Raw genomic sequence first — 16,806 nt, 5'->3', positions numbered from 1 at the left:
TACCTTTTTTTTTTTTTTTTAAGCTGATGATCGAACTAAATCCCCACCCCCCTTTTTTAAATCTGAGCTAAATATTCAGCCCATGGCGCACATTTTTAAAAATTTATTTATTTTTATTTTATGTGCATTGTTATTTTGCCTATATGTATGTCTGTTTGAGAGTGTCAGATCTTGGAGTTACAAACTGCCGTATGGGTGCTGAGAATTGAACCGGGGTCGACTGGAAGAGTAGCCAGTGCTCTTAACCACTGAGCCATCTTTCCAGCCCTCCCCCCATTTTTGGTTTTGGGTTGTTTTTGTTTTTCGAGACAGGGTTTCTCTGTGTAGCTTTGGCGCCTTTCCTGGAACTCCCTCTGTAGCCCAGGCTGGCCTCGAACTCACAGAGATCCGCCTGCCAAGTGCTGGGATTAAAGGTCTGCGCCACCACCGCCCAGCATTTATACTAACGGATCTTCAACTTTCTTATGTTGGCTGTGGAGGTTTAGGTGATGGTGTTGACTGGTCCACCGGAATTTATGCCCTGAATTCCCAGGGCCTCCAGCTTCTTCCACCTGCTCATCGTCCCTTCCCGACCCGGCCAGCAGGTGGCGCGGTCTGGCGCACTTGTTTTTCCTGCACACCGGTCTTCTTAGAGTCAGCGAACCATCGAGAGACGAAGACCTCCCATTTTCCTAGAGAAAGCAAGCGGGCGTTTGGCTCACGGGGATTGTCGTGGGTGGCGAAGAAGGACGACCCGGAAACGACATGGGGAGGGGGAACTTCCGTTCTTTGTTCTGTTCTCGGTTGTGTGGGTCTGTGACAGGGTCCAAGAGGGCCTGGTTCGTGTCCGGCCCCCTAATTACGTCCCTGTCCCCAGGGTGAGTGGGGCCGTCTTCGGGACTCGCGGTGAGGCGGAAGTGTGGTCGCCGGGGAAGGGGGTTGGTGTTCACGCCTCTGCGGCCCGCGGGGTCCCCGGGCCCGGCTCCGCGGGGTCCTGGGCCCTCCTTGTCCCTGCGGCCGCTGCCCAGCCCCGCAACCCCGGCTCCTCGAGCCCGGCGGGTTCCCGCGTGTCGCGGATTGGGACTCCGGTCCTGCTCTGGTGTCCTCCACCGCCGGCCCCAGTGTTTGAAATTTCCAGCGTCGCTGCAGAGGTCCCTTTCTTTAAAACAGCTGATGACAGAGACAGACAGCCTCACCTGGTACTCTCAGTGCACCGTTTTCTGTGCTCGGGGCAGGAGAAGGAAGTTTGTTTTTCCTTAACTGGATCGGAGCGTGAGAGTAGGTCTGTGTAGGAGTGAGAACTAGGGCTTGGGAGGAGATGCGAACTCGGGTCCTCGGAAAGATCCTGCGGGGACCTCACCAAAGACCTAATGTCCTATAGATATGTTTTAGTTTACTGCCCGATACCCTTTCCTGGAGAAGCTGTACATTGCTAGCGCAGAGTCCCTGCAGAAAGTGGCCGAATGTGTCCAGCTGACTAAGACACTAAGAACCTAGATTGACACAGAGAACCTTCAGTTCATATCCACTCTCTAGGGTGTAATGAAAAGACAATGGTCTTCCTTAGTAGTTATTAGCGTATATCCCTTTCCCCTCCATACTTCTTGAGCATCTATATTAGAAATAAGTTTCACGTGAGTTTTTCCATTTTGCTCCCTTAATCATACAGCACTGGTATCACCTAAAGCAGTGGTAATGCTGCGACCCTTTAATACAGTTCCTCGTGTTAAGAGTGACCCCCAACCATAGTTATTTTGGTTGCTACTTCATACCTGTAAATGTTCTACTGTTATGAACTGTAATGTAAATATCTGTTTTCTGATGGTCTTAGGCGACCTCTGTGAAAGGGTCCTTCGACCCCACCCCCACCCCTAGTTGAGAAACACTATCTTAAAATGAACTTCCAGGAATTAGTCAAGCTTGCTGGCTCACATCTGTAATCCCTGCACAGATGCAAATAAGCAGGAGTATGAATATAATTTTGAGGCCAACCTGTACTGTACAGTGAATTCCAGCCTAGTCTGGGGTATCCTGTGAGGTCTTACCCAATAAAGACAGACAATAAATAAATAAATAAAATCCCAGGAACTGAACATAAGATGCCAAATTTCTTACATCACCACTTTACTCTTAACAGGGGTTAACTCTGTAGAAGGAAGACAGGATCCAGGAAGGGAGGCTTTTCCTGACCTGTCCTCACTGTCATGTGGTCCTTCTTGGTCCCTCGGGCAGCTTGAGGGAGTGGAGTTGGCAACAGGGCTGGGGAACGGCTCTGCCCATACCCAGATGGCAGAAGTATCATGCAGAGTTTCTATGAGAAACATTGTTTACTGACTCAAGACACTGGGGACTTGTCCTCAACAGTATGCCTTTGAGTTCCAGCTTCAATTAACCCAGCCTTGAATGGGGACTATTGCCTTTCACTCTGTTTTTGTTTTTTGAGACAGCATCTTTCTTTCTTTCTTTTTTTTTTTTTTTTTTTTTTTTTTTTTTGGTTTTTGGAGACAGGGTTTCTCTGACTGAGTAGCTTTGCGCCTTTCCTAGAACTCGCTTTGGAGACCAGGCTGGCCTCGAACTCACAGAGATCCACCTGCCTCTGCCTCCCAAGTGCTGAGATTAAAGGCGTGCGCCACCACCGCCCGGTGGAGACAGCATCTTTCTACAAAGCCCTGGCTGTCTTTGAATTCATTATGTAGACCAGGCTGGCCTTGAAGTCTGCCTTCCAAGTACTGGTATCAAAGGCATGGGTTACCATGCCCAGCTTGCCTTTTACTTTGGAGTCAGTGTGTGTGTGTGTGTGTGTGTGTGTGTGTGTGTGTGTGTGTGTGTGTGTGTATGTGTGTTTCTCTTTGAGATAGGGATTGGGTTGGAACTCCTAATCCCTTCTCAGCCACTCAGTTGCTAGGCTTTCAGGTCTGTGCCATGATGGAGGAATTCCCACAACGCTCCAGCCGGTTTGACACTGGAGTGTTAGCACCTAGCTTTGCTCTGCCTTTTGTGATTGCTACCCCCTGTCTCTGTACCTTTTGTCTGAAGCCTTATCTGAGAGCTTCCCTAGGGGATGGAAGCCTTATGCAAACTTAGTAACTGCAGCCCAGTGGTATTATTACTGGGAATTTACATTTGGCATTATCCCTTCAGGGGCTTAGATCAAAGACTTTGGTATACAGAATTGACTTGCTAAAGGTGTGATTTGTATAACAATAAAAGGGCTCTTTGCTGAGCAAGGGCAGTTGAGACCACAGAAAGAAATGCACCCTGCAGCTGGAGAAGGCTGAAATTCAGCCTTGAGGTGCCTCTTGCACCTATACCCACTCCCATAGACAACTGTGCCACCCACGTTGTTGATCACCCCGCCCCCACCCCACTCCAACAGGGTTTCTCTGTAACCCTGGCTGCCCTGGAACTTGCTCTGGAGACCAGGCTGGCCTTGAATTTAGAGATCTGCCTGTCACCGCCTCCCTTGTGCCAGGATTAAAGGCATGCTCTGCTGCTGCCGCCCCCCCCCTCCACCCCCACTCCCACCCTCCCGGCTGATTCGCCTTTTAAAGAGGAGATAATTTTGTTGTTTTTGTCCTGTTTTCGATAGGGTCTCATACTGTTGCTAGCTTGGTCTATTTTTTGTTGTTGTTTTGTTTTGTATAGGTGTTTTGCCTGTATTTGCCTGTATGTCTGTCCGTGTACCGTGTGCATGCAGTGTCCACAGAGGCCAGAAGAGAGCATCGAATCCCCTAGGACTGGAGTTACAGATGGTTGTGAGCCACCATGTGGTTGCTGGGAATCAGACTCTGGGCCCTCTGGAAGAGCAGCCAGTGCTCTTAACCTCTGACCATCATTCTAGTCCCTTGTTTGTTTTCTAAGACCGAATCTCATAAAGAGTTATGAGATCCTGTTTTTAGGAAAAAAGGTGTGGAGTAGTGTAAAGAAAGTTGCTGCTGTCTTAATGAGAGGAAGCACAATCAATCGGGGTTAGTCCTCTTGCTTTTTGAGATAAGGTTTCTTTTTAAAATTTATTTACTTTTATATTATGTGTGTGGGTGTTTTGCCTGCATATATGTCTCCCATTGTGTATATGCCTGGTGTCTTTGAAGTCCAGAAGGTGGCATTGGATTCCCTGGAACTGGCGTTCCAGATGTTCTGAGTTGCAGTGTGGGTGCTGGGAATTGAACTTAGGTCTTCAGGAAGGGCAACAAGTACTCTAAGCCACTGAGCCATGCCACCTCTCTAGTCATAAGATTGACTTCTTTTCTTTTTTTTTTTTTCTTTTTTAAGATAGGGTTTCTCTGTGTAACCTTGGCTGTCTTGGAGCCCACTCTGTAGACAAGGCTGACCTCGAACTCACAGAGATCCACTTGCCTCTGCCTCCCTAGTGCTGAGTTCTGGAATAAAGGTGTGCACTACCACTGCTCAGCAAGATAAGGGTTGTTTTTTGTTTTTTGTTTTTTTTTTAATTTTTTAAATTTTTTTATTTTATGTGCATTGGTGTTTTGTCTGCACATCTGTGTGAGAGTGTTGGATCCGCTGGAACTAAAGTTACAGACAGTTGTGAACTGTCATGTAGGTGCTGGACTTGAACTTGGGTCTTCTGGAAGAATAGCCAGTGCTGTTAACTGCTGAGCCATCTCTCCAGCCCCAAGCTAAGGTTTCTTATAGCACAGGTTGGCCTTGAACTGATCCCCCCTTCCCCCCATCTCCCTAGTGCAGGCATTACAGGTGTATGCCACCATACCTGGCTCAAGGTCAGTCATCTCAGTCTAGTGAACGATGCCCACCTCATTACTGCACTTGTCACTCAGTGTTGGGTGGGTGGGGCAAAATTTGGAAACCTCAATTCCTTGTGTGGGCTCATTACAGGAATGCCCATGTTCACAGGGATCTAATAGGGTGGTCTTGTGTGTTTCTTCTCACTCCTCCTATGTACTGAGATGCAGTTCCCTTTCTGAAATCAGGAGGCATTTAAAAAATCAGCTTTGATCTCTTTGCCTCTGCAGTGCTACTTCAAAACCTGCTTCCTGCCGAGGCCACAGCTAGGAGATCAGCGGCCAGACCATTCCCCTCACCCATGGAAACTCAGGCTGACCTTGCATCTCAGGAACCTCGGCCCCTGCTAGAGAGTGGTAAGATGCGGGGTTGGGAGAGGGGGTTGTTCTCATCTTTTTCTGTTGTTTACTTGCCTGTGTTTTTGTTGAGGCAGGGTCTCACTTTGTTGCCATGGCTGACCAGAAACTCACTGTGTAAATAGGTTGGTCTGAACCTCAGAGAGATCCCCCTGCCTGTGCATCCTTAGTGCTGGGATAAAGGTGTGGGCCAGCACACTTGGTAGGCTTGTTTGTCTCTTCCATGTTCTTGACTGTGTCTGTAGTGTTGGGTTTAAACAGATGTCTTTTACCATGCTCTGCCTGTGTGAGTGTGTGTGTGTGTGTGTGTGTGTGTGTGTGTGTGTGTGTGTGAGAGAGAGAGAGAGAGAGAGAGAGAGAGGCAGAGACAGACAGACAGACAGGGTCTCACTGTGCAGCCCTGGATGGTCAAGGACTTCCTATGTAGACCAGGCTACCCTGGAACTCCCAGAGATCTACCTGCTTCTGCCCCCCAGGTGCTGGGACTAAAGGCATGTGGCACCACACCCAAGCCAAAATAACTTTTATTGAATTTATTTAATTAAATGTATTCATTTTGTGTGTTATGTATATATACAAGTATGGCACAATACACCAAAGTTTCTGTGCAGAGGTCAGAGGGCAAGCTCTGGAGTTGGTTCCTTCCTTCAACCATGTGAGTTGGGGGTGGGCATCAGCTCAGGCAGACAGGTTTTGTTACAGGTGCCTTTGCCCACTGAGCCATAGAACCGTCCCTGAACTCTCTTTTTGAAACATTTTGTATTGCCATATAGTAATTATATATGATATTGGGATTCACTATATTTTCATACTATTAAAAAAATATTAAAGAGCTGTGGGGTTGAAGAGATGATTCAGTGGGTAAAAGCTCTCGTCGCAGAAGCATGAGGACATGAGTTTGAATCCTCAGAACCTACATTAAACCAGATGCATAGTAAGGATGTCTGTAATCCCAGTATTCCTATGGGGGGATGGAAGCTTGAGACAGAATAATCCTCAGAAGCTCATAGGCCAGCTAGCAAGGCATATGTAGCAGAAAAACATCAAAGATTCCCAGTCTCAAACAAGGTGGGAAGCAGGGACTGAAACCTGAGGTTGTCCTCTGACCTCCACATGTGCACTGTGGCATGTATGCACCCACACTCACACAGGTATTCCTGCACACAAATTCCCCAAACGTTAGTCAGTTGTGTGGGAGAAAGGACTTCTAGGGCACTTACTGGGTATGGAACCCAGGGCCATACATGGCTCGGATTGTGGTGGCACGGGTGTGTGAGTTCACAGGGACCTTTCTTGGCTGCAGGGGGACCCAGCCTCGAAGGACTGAAGTGCTTTCCCTTTGCCCGGGGCATTTTAATTTTCTCTCTATTTACAGTTTAGCCAGTTAATTTCCATATGCTCAAAGCAACCCGAAAAGAGCTCCCAAAGGTAAATGCCAAGTGCAAATTCCTGGATTTCTCAGGTACCACGGTTTTCCGGGTTTCCTGAACCAAGTTTTGCATAGGCCTTTGATCCTTGGGAGACTCTGAGACAAGATTCACATAGGGCAATAAGAGAAACAAAAAGTGTGGTTAAACAAAGGATGGATTAGGGCTAGGTGCTACTCTCCAGAGCCAGGCCAGGAGCTCACCAGGAATGCCAGATACATTTGCCAGGTAAGCACTTCGCACTGAGCTAAGAGCTGCAGGTTTCAGCCATAATGGCTATTGTTCCCATGCCTAGGAAAAAGCATTTACAATCTATTTTGTCAAATCTAGATATGTATAGTGGGTTAGACCCTGAGAGACAAACACAAAACTTATGGCTGATGGGGAAAGGTATGTGGTTCAGAGCAGAGCTAGGAAACACTTCTGTCATACTGATAGAAGTTTGGTCTTTGGATGGAAAAAGAGAAGAGGTGTGGGTGTTGTGTTTTCTGTCGGGGCTTGAGGGAAGCTGCTCGTTTTCCTCTGCCTACGAATCTCCTACAGGAGTTTGTGGGAAGGAAAATGAGAACGTAACTGGTCCCCGGCCCCGCTTGAAGAACAGGCATGAATGGTCAGGAGTGTGGCATTCATGAAAGCAGAGACTGGGTGGTTTTTTGAGGCATGTGACTTTGGGTCTGAAAGCAGGCAGATTGATTCCTGGCCTTGGTATTGTCCTTCAGCTCTTTCCTCTTCAAAAGTCCCTTCCTTTCCTGACAAGGACAGCCTGGGGCACGAGATGGTGGCTGCTGCACTTCTAAAGGCCAAGTCCCAGGTAAGCCATGGCTCTCTTCATTCTTTTCCTTCTAGCTTTGTAGAGTGATGTATCATTTAGTGCCCTAAACTATAATTCTGTCCATCAAAACCATGGTTCTGGGGCTAGTGGGTATAGTGAGTAAAGGTGTTTGCTGCCAACGCCTTTAATCCCAGCACTCAGGAGGCAGAGGCAGAGGCAGGCAGATCTCCGTGAGTTCAAGGCCAGCCTGGTCTATAGAGCAAGTTCCAGGACAGCCAGAGCTACACAGAGAGACCCTGTCTTGAAAAACAAAAACAAACGATAATGGTGTTTGCTGCCAACCCTGCCAACTGGATATAATCCCTGGGATCTGTTTGTTATAAGGAGAGAACTGACTGTCACAGATTGTCCTCTGACCTCCATATGTGTGCAGTGGTACCCCTCCCCCAAATAAATAAACATTAATAAAAAATCATTTCCATTATGGACTCTTGGAAGGCAGTTACGCTCATCCCTAGGGCCATTGATGCTGCACCCTGCTTTGGATGCTCATGCTGGCATTGCTCTGACCTCTGCCCACATCCCAAAGAGCTCAGCCCCATCCATCCTCGTTGCTGTCTGGTGCTGCTAGTCCTGACCCTTGCCCTGAAATTGCATGTATGGCCATATGACTGTTTTAGGAGTTGGTGACATTTGAGGATGTTGCTGTGTACTTCATCTGGAAAGAGTGGAAGCGTCTGGAACCTGCACAGAGGGACCTCTACAGGGATGTGATGCTGGAGAACTATGGGAATGTGTTCTCACTGGGTAAGGACTTGGACCTTCTCAACAAGCATGCTCTTTTTTCTAGGCTTCAGGGTTTGCTAGTGGCAATGTAGTCTTAGCAAACTCTAATAATGGTGCTGGAAAGATGGCACTTTCTGCTCTTGCAGAAGACCTAAGTTCAGTTTCCCATTTCTCACATGGAGGCTCTCGATTCTAACTCCATTTTAGGGGATCTGAAGCCATCTTCTGGCCTCCGATGGCACCAGACAGACACACACGGTACTTCCATGTCGCAGACAAACAGTCATACACATTAAAAATAAATAAATTTACAAAAGAAAACTAGTAACAGTAAGAATGACAGCTCACATTTATAGGGTGATTAGCTGCTTATAAGGAGGTTTCCACATGTATCCTTGCATTTAATCCTCATAGTAACTCCATAGTTGAGGTGGTTAGTATTATCCTCATTTTATAGGTTTGGTGAACGTAAGATTAATAAATGCAAAATCTGGGCTGGAGAGGCAGCTCAGTGGTTAAGAGCACTGGCTGCTCTTCCAGAGGACCTGTGTTCTTCTACTGCACCCACATGGCAGTTCACAACCTTCTGTAGTCCCAGTTCCTGGGAATCTGACGCCCTCTTCTAGCTTCCCCAAAGACCAGTCTTGCATTTGATACACATACATGCAGACAGCCACTCATATACAGAAAACAAACAAACAAAAAGACCCTCAGAAGCCAGTTGGGCATGGTGTCATATACCTGTAATCTCATCACTTGAGAAGTAGAGGCAGGTGGACCAGCTGTTACATGTTCACTATGGGTTTGAGACCACCCTGGGTTTCGTGAGACCCTGCCTCAAACAAACAAGTAAACAATGAACTTAGACATTTTTTGCATGGTAGTAGAACTTGTGAATGACAAAGTTTGAGCTCCAGTGTTTTTTCTTGTTATTTATGTCTTTGGATTTATTTATGTGTCTGTCTGGACTTACTTATCCGTCTGTCCATCCATCCATCCATCTACCTGTCTACCTGTCTCTGTTTGAGACAGGGTTTCACACTGCAGCCTAGGCCAACCTGGAACTCATTAAGTAGCCCAGGATAGCATTAAACTCTGTAATCCTTGCACCTCATGTACTCTAGTGCTGGGGTATAGGTGTGAGCCACCACATCTGGCTGACCCTCTCCCTATTAACACCAAACCTAGTGCTGTAGCCATCTATTTCCAGGACTTAATATGTCACTCAGAGACTTTTCTAAAGGATTAGGATGTTGGGATTCCTGAACATGGAAGGTGGTGCTCTGTATCTGAGTGAACATTCTAGAGCTCTCTGTTCTTCCTTTTTCTCTTGGGTTACTCCAAGGACCTACAGTTTTGTTCAGGAGCTTCTGTACCTCTTATAGAAATGTATGTTCTGACGCTGGAGAGATGGCTCAGGGGTTAAGAGTGCTGCTGCTCTTCCAGAGGACCACAGTTCAGTTCCTGACGGCCACAGCAGGAGGCTCCAAAACTACCTGTAACTCCAATTTGGGGGGGGGGGGGGGGGGGCTGACACCCTCTTCTTGTTTCCAGAAACACCTGCACACATGTGGACACACACACAATTTTTAAAAGAAATGTGTTGCTATGCATGGTAATACCTTTAATCCCAGCATTTGGGATGCAGAAGCTGGAAGACCTCTGTAAGTTCAAGGCCAGCCAGGTCTACATTGTGAGTTCCAGGACAGCTAGCCAGGGCTACATATTCAGACCCTATCTCTAAATAAATAAATAAAATAAACAAACAAATGAAATCAATTCCTTGTTTTAAGTAGAAATTACCTTCTTAACACTTAGTAACTTGTCTCCTACCTCACTTTCATTAGAACATTTTCCAAGCAGTACCAGGGCATCTTCCTAACTTCCAGTTGAGATGTCCCTATCCATTTCCTTTTGTCCCCTGCAGACCTGGGTTCTAGGTTTGTGCTCTGGGAACACTTGGTATGGCCACGTCTCTCCCTGTGAGCGGGTTCTTCTTCTGAGTCCTGTGACAGTCTCTTGAGGATTGAGAAGAGAGAGGGTTTGAGAGGCTCTGGCCAAGTGAGTCCTTGCCCTGTCTACTCTAAAAAAGCTGACAAACTAAAAATACTACCTGGACCTGGTGGAACCGTCCTCCACGCCTAGAGTTCCCTGTAGGAACTCTGTATATAGTGGGAATGAGAAGCTAGACATGGAGATTACTTAAGATAGTCTGCAACATAGCATCGCCTTCTTGGTCTACAGCCCAGAGCTGGACTAAAACTTTTGTCTTTGCTGGTGGTATACGTGGTTGGACTGCAGACAGGTTCGTTCTCATGGGGTTCTTCGTGTCTGCCCTCTGCTCCTCCTTGCCCTACTGCTGTTTTTCGTCTCTTTTCCTGCCTTTCTCTCCAGCAGTCTGTTAAGTTCCTTACACATTTGCTCCGCCTATCAGACTTCCCCTTTTTTGGACTGTGTCTCCCTATGTAGCCCTGGCAGGCCTCAAACTCATGGTGTTTTAATAGACACATATCACCCCTTTCAGCTTCCTGTCATTCTTTTTTTTGTTGTTGTTGTTTGTTTGTTTTTGTTTTTTTTTGAGACAGGGTTTCTCTGTGTAGCTTTGGAGTCTGGCTGGCCTCGAACTCACAGAGATCCTCCTGCCTCTGCCTCCAGAGTGCTGGGATTACAGGCATGCAGCGCCACCACCCGGCTTTCCTGTCATTCTTAAACTTGCTGCTTCCCCCATTGTCCTTTTCTTCTCCCCATCTTCCCAGCCACAGCTACAGCCTCTGACCTGCCTGAAAACTGTGGTGCTTCGTTAAGAAACACGTCTTCCTTACCTGGGTTTGTTTTGTTTTAAAGACGTGTGTGAGTGTTTTGCCTGCATGTATGTGTGCACACATGTGTTCCTGGTGCCGCTGAAGGTCAGAGGAGAGCATTGGGTCTCCTGGGACTACAGTTATAGACAGTTGTGGGCCCTGGGAATCAAACCCATGTCCTCTGCAATCGCAACAAGTACTCTTAACCTCTGAGCCAGCTCTTCAGCCTCCCTTACCTAGTTTTTGTTCCCAACACATCAGGCCATCTCCTCCCATCCCCAGCACCCATTGACTTCCTCTAGGTTCACATCTTTTCTCCCCAGCTTTCTCCCTGTTCCTTCTGTTTCTTTAGCCCATTTGCCTTACTTTGCTTTAGTTACACATAAAGGTTGGAAGGCCTCTCTTCAGGCCAGCAAAGGGACATGTGCTTTGGCACTATAAACGTCAGACACGTGATTATTTTATTCTCTGACTTTTATTCTTTCCCTCACAATAACATATGACACTTGCATTTTTATTGTGCTAGATGGTGAGTCCAAAACTGGACATGACCAAGTCCTCTCTGAAGGCAGGGCGTCACATGAGATGATACTAGGACGATTGCAAACGGATGTTTCTCAGGGTCTTAAGTTTGAAGAAGCCTACGAACAAGAAGTCAGTCTGAAGAGACAGCTGGGGAACTCCTCTGTTGGAAGACTGAATAGGAAAATACAGGAGTTTCACCAAGTGACAGCTGAGGAAAAGCTCACTCACATGGGACAAAGAAGTGAGAAGTATAATGAGTTTGGGAACAGTTTCACCGTGAATCCCAAGCTTCCTTCACATCAGAGATTTCCCATGGGAGACAGACCCCATAAGTGTGATGAATGTAGCAAGAGTTTTAATCGAACTTCAGACCTTATTCAGCATCAGAGAATTCACACTGGGGAAAAACCATATGAATGTAGTGAATGTGGAAAGGCCTTCAGCCAGAGTGCACATCTTATTCAGCACCAGAGAATCCACACTGGAGAGAAGCCCTATGAATGTAAGGACTGTGGGAAGACCTTCAGTTGTAGCTCAGCTCTCATCCTGCACCAGAGAATCCACACTGGAGAGAAACCCTATGAATGTAATGAGTGTGGGAAAACATTTAGCTGGAGCTCCACTCTAACTCACCACCAGAGAATCCACACTGGCGAGAAGCCCTATGCTTGCAACGAATGTGGGAAGGCCTTCAGTAGGAGTTCCACCCTTATCCATCATCAGAGAATCCACACTGGAGAGAAACCCTATGAATGTAATGAGTGTGGCAAAGCCTTCAGCCAGAGCTCACACCTCTATCAGCACCAGAGAATCCACACTGGAGAGAAGCCCTATGAATGTATGGAATGTGGAGGGAAGTTTACCTACAGTTCAGGCCTTATTCAGCATCAAAGAATCCACACAGGGGAGAATCCCTATGAATGTAGCGAGTGTGGGAAAGCCTTCAGGTATAGCTCAGCTCTTGTTCGCCATCAGAGGATTCACACTGGAGAGAAGCCTTTGAATGTAATGGGTGTAAGCAGAAATTCTCTCGGAGTTTCTGCTGAATTAAACATCAGAGAGTCCACATGAGAGAGCCATATGCCATTTTCCTCACTCCCTAGTCTAACGAGCTCTTGCCTTACCTTATAAATAGGGCCAATTTAGACAGTGTCCCACTGCCAACCTTTCACTTAGAGAGTGGGGCAGATGAGAAAGAACATCCTGGCACAGTGACCAGCAGGATTTCCCAGGAATGGATACCAGTCTTGAAAAATTGTGAGGCAAGTAGCAGATTAAGCACTGGGAAAAGAAGGAAGCTTGGGGACTGGTCACCCCTTTGGGGAAGGGGTTTGCACTAAACCAATTTTCTCACACCAGAAGAGCCTTTCTTTCCAAGGTGGGGATGGAAGCTTATTAGCAACAAAATTCCAAGGATTCCTCTAGTTGGAGTCAGTCTGGTAAGCACAAAAGGCAGAGGGAAGAATATTCTGGGTCATCTTAAGTTCTGGGAAGGGAAACAAGTTGTATTTCTTCCTTTCTTTTTCGAGACACATCTCACTATGTAGCCCTGGCTGTTCTTGAACTCACTGTGTAGACCAGGCAGGCCTTGAACTCCAGAGAGACCTACATGCCTTTGCCTCCTAAGTGTTGGGATTAAAGGCATATACAACCATGCCAGGCCCCCAGAGGCTGCATTTCAAAGCCACTCTTCCTAATCCAGCTTTAAGATTGGACAGGAAATATGCTGTTTGGCATATGAATCATGAACTCAGGAAATTTGGTGCTGATAGGTTCATTTTATTGGGGGGGGGGACCCCAGCAAGGGTTTCTGTAGTGACTATTCTTGGAACAGTGATAACATGTTTTCAAGAGCAGTCTGGCAATAGTGTAGACAGACCCCACATCCTCCCTCGTAACAGGGCTGACTGGAAATCTCATCGGAGCAGTAAATAACATGAGGTAGATCAGAAGCATTTACTGCTGGCCTCACTCTTGTCCTCTTTTCTTCCTGTTCCTGTGGTAAAGGGTAATTTGAGATCAGCCTCTAGTTATTAAGGATGCTGTCAGGGAACTCACCACCCCAGCAGCTGGGCCTCTCTGGAGTACATCTGACTTCAGCTACTTCGGAGTACACAAACAGTAAAGCCAGAGAGGCATTGCGACCCAAGCTTGACAGCCGGGCTCCTTGCTGGGTACAGGTGGTACTCCAACCAACAGATGACTTTCCGTGTTTCTCCAACCCTAGACATTTTTTTGCATTTGTTTTTGGTGTGTGTCCATGCATGCATACATGTGTTCATGCATGTATACATGTGCCATGGAATGCATATGGAGGTCAGAAGCCAACTTGCGGGAGTTGGTTCTCTTGCAGTATGGGTCCCAGGGATGAAGTCAAGGTCACCAGGCCTGACAAGGACAAGAGCCATCACCTGTGGAGCCAAGGATTTTTACTTCATTTACTTTCGTGGTTTATTTTTGACCCAGGACTGACCTTGAACTGATCCTCCTGTGTCTACCTCCCAAATGCTGGGATTACAAGCCTTTCATCGCCAGTGACATCTCTGAGATCCAATTCAAATGATGCTGGGAAAGTATATTATGTAATAAAGTTTCTAACTGAGCAGAGTCCAGTTTCATGTGTACTTTTCAGGTAACAGGATGAACAATGCAGTGATGATAAACATCTTATTGGATTGTTTCTTTTTTAGTGAATAATACAAAACAAAAACAAGAGGAAAGGTTGTTTTGCTTTGGTTTGTGTTTTAGGTGGGTCTTGCCATGTAGCCCAGACTAGCCTTGAACTCAGTCCTGCTTCATTCAACCTTTTTAAATTCTGGAATTATGGATTAACCTGTCATACCCAGTTATAAGATAGTTTTTAAAAAGCTCTCCATACTCCTTTTTTTTTTTTTTTTAGTAAGTTGCTTAGACAGTTGGGTTTTTTTATTTTTATTTTTTTCACTTTAAAAAAAAAGTCCAGGGTTGGGGATTTAGCTCAGTGGTAGAGCACTTGCCTAGCAAGCACAAAGCCCTGGGTTCGATCCTCAGCTCCAAAAAAAAAAAAAAAAAAGTCCAAGGGCCAGAGCCATAGCTTAGTTGGTAGAGAACTCACTTCAGTTGATAAAGTTCTGGGTTTGTGCTCCAGCAATGCATAAATTGGGCATGGCTTAATCCCAACACTTAGAAAGGTCAGGAGTTAAAGGCTATCCTTAGTTATAAATGGTTGAGGCTAGCCAGAGCTACATGAAACCCTACTCCCCCTCCCAAAAAAAAAAAAAAAAAACCAGCTAGATGCATTATTTAATATTTTTGGGGGGGCCTTATATCACAGCATATTTTTATTTCAGCACTTAAATTAGGAGTGGTGGTGTGCTGGCTAGATTTATGTCAACTTGATAACAACCTAGAGTCATCTGAGAGGAGGAACCACCACCTGAGAAAATGCCTCCATAAGGTCAGGCTGTGGGCCAGCCTATAAGGTATTTTCTTTTCTTTTCTTTCTTTCTTTCTTTCTTTCTTTCTTTCTTTCTTTCTTTCTTTTTTTTTTTTTTTTTTTTGTATGCTGAATGCCGTTTATTGAAGGAGGGAGGAGGAGGTCTTAAATAGAGGCTTACAGCACAATGGGAGAACCCCGGAGGGCAGAAGTTTGTTACCCGATGTTTTACAGTCTTGTAGATGCATTATTTAAAATGTCAGTAATGAATCAAAAATTGTATAGACTTATTTTCACACAAAGATGATTGTGGTTACCAGAATAGTTTGTCCTAGAATAGCAATGCTTTTTTGTTTTGTTTTGTTTTGAAACAGGGTTTTTCTGTGTAGCTGTGTCCTGGGCTCTGTAGACCAGGCTGGCCTTGAACTCATAGAGATCTGCCTGCCTCTGCCTCCCAAGTGCTGAGATTAAAGGCGTGCGCCACCACCACCCAGCTCTTTTACTTTTTCTTAGGATTTCATTTTTATTTATGTCTGAATATAGGCCTAAGGAAGCTGTACAAGGGGCCTGTATCCCATGGAGCTGGGGTTACATATAGGCAGTTGTGAACTTTCAGACATAGGTTCTCAACTGCCAAACTTGGGTCCTGTAAAAGAACAGTGTCATATGACTATGTCATATGTTCTATTGTTGTGAAGAGACACCATGACCAAGGCAACTGTTATAAAAGAAAGCATTTAATTGGGGGCTTGCTTACAGTTTTAGAGGTTAGTCCATGATCATCATAACTGGAAGCAGATGGGCACAGAACTGAGCAGAAGGTAAGAACTTTACATCCTGATACACAGGCAGCAAGCAGAGAGAGAGAGACAGACAGACACTGGCCCTGGCATGAACTTTTGAAATCTCAAAGCCCACCCTCAGTGACACACCTACTCCAACAAGGCTGCACCTCCTAAACAATCCACTGGGGACTAAACATGCAAATAGATGAGCCTATGGGTGTTATGCTCGTTCAAATCATCACAAGCAGTATCTACTCCTCACTGATGAGCATCTTTCCAACCCAAGAATGATCATTCTTAGGGCTGACTGCCTGTTGAGGTGGGTTACAAACATGGGGATTATCCCAAATACATGGTGTGATTCCTTTTCATCCATACAAGTTCTCAGTCACCATCGGATCCATCCATTCTTCCATAGTTTCACCTTGGCGCTTGTTAACTCATTCCAGGGCTTTGGTACCAGCCTAGATGTGGGTCTCTGCATTCTTTCTCCTGCACGCTTTTCTTCCTACCCACATACATTAGTTACTGTCCAAATAATCAACATAGTAAAACGGAGAAACGTTGATCTGGGCTCACACAAAATTCTGGGGCCTTTTTTCCCTTTTCCAGGTTATCCATTTATTGTATAAGTTGAATATTATATGAGAAACTGGCATTACCTCTCCAGCCATGGTAGCTTAACAGATGAGGGCAGACATTTTAGAATCTGTGTGTGTTGCTTTCACAGCTGTGGATTTTTCGATTGAAACTTGAAGTATAAGACCATCACAGCTGTTCCCCTGTCTGTGGCCAGTACACAATCCATTCTGCCTGTGACACTCTAAGAAGGGGAATGCGGGTTTGAGAGGTGGCCCAGCAGTGATGAAGAGCACCGGCTGCTTTCCCACAGGACTCCAGTTTGGTTCCCAGCACTCACGAGGGGCAGCTCACAATCACTTGTAACTCTAGTTCCAGGGGATGCCCTCTCCTGGCCTCTGCTGGTACCTGTACACACATGATGTATGTACACGTACACTAATAAGTTTTAAAAGGTTGAAATACGAGTTGAGGATTTAGCTCAGTGGTAGAGCACTTGCCTAGCAAGCACAAGGCCCTGGGTTCGATCCTCAGCTAAAAAAAAAAGGGGGTTGAAATACTATCTAGGACAGGTTGAACTATCTAGGACAGGCACCAAAACTACATGGAAAAACCCTGTC

General features: G+C 46.1%; 1 protein-coding gene across 1 annotated transcript; it reads left to right on the top strand.

Annotated features, from left to right (window-relative positions):
- Nucleotides 1-724: 724 nt before the first annotated feature.
- On the top strand, nucleotides 725-12,959 carry Znf3 (zinc finger protein 3). The gene is made up of 5 exons (XM_036171510.1): nucleotides 725-885; nucleotides 4,971-5,096; nucleotides 7,243-7,334; nucleotides 7,976-8,102; nucleotides 11,409-12,959. Exons 2-5 carry the CDS (start codon nucleotides 5,042-5,044, stop codon nucleotides 12,476-12,478), a joined length of 1,344 nt encoding a protein of 447 aa, XP_036027403.1. The 5' UTR covers nucleotides 725-885; nucleotides 4,971-5,041; the 3' UTR covers nucleotides 12,479-12,959.
- The last annotated feature ends 3,847 nt before the right edge of the window (nucleotides 12,960-16,806 follow it).

The sequence above is a fragment of the Onychomys torridus genome, chromosome 22, assembly GCF_903995425.1.
Source record: "Onychomys torridus chromosome 22, mOncTor1.1, whole genome shotgun sequence".
In the NCBI taxonomy this organism is placed as follows: domain Eukaryota; kingdom Metazoa; phylum Chordata; class Mammalia; order Rodentia; family Cricetidae; genus Onychomys; species Onychomys torridus.
Note: the sequence above shows the minus strand (reverse complement) of the source record. Positions and strands in the feature narration are given on the sequence as shown.

What these genes read in the sequence shown, in the direction of transcription:
- Znf3 (XM_036171510.1), top strand. Translation starts at nt 5,042, where the DNA reads ATGGAAACTCAGGCTGACCTTGCATCTCAGGAACCTCGGCCCCTGCTA. An exon ending in TCGGCCCCTGCTAGAGAGTG is followed by an intron (nt 5,097 to 7,242) that starts GTAAGATGCGGG and finishes ATTGTCCTTCAG; the next exon opens with CTCTTTCCTCTTCAAAAGTC. An exon ending in TTCTAAAGGCCAAGTCCCAG is followed by an intron (nt 7,335 to 7,975) that starts GTAAGCCATGGC and finishes TGACTGTTTTAG; the next exon opens with GAGTTGGTGACATTTGAGGA.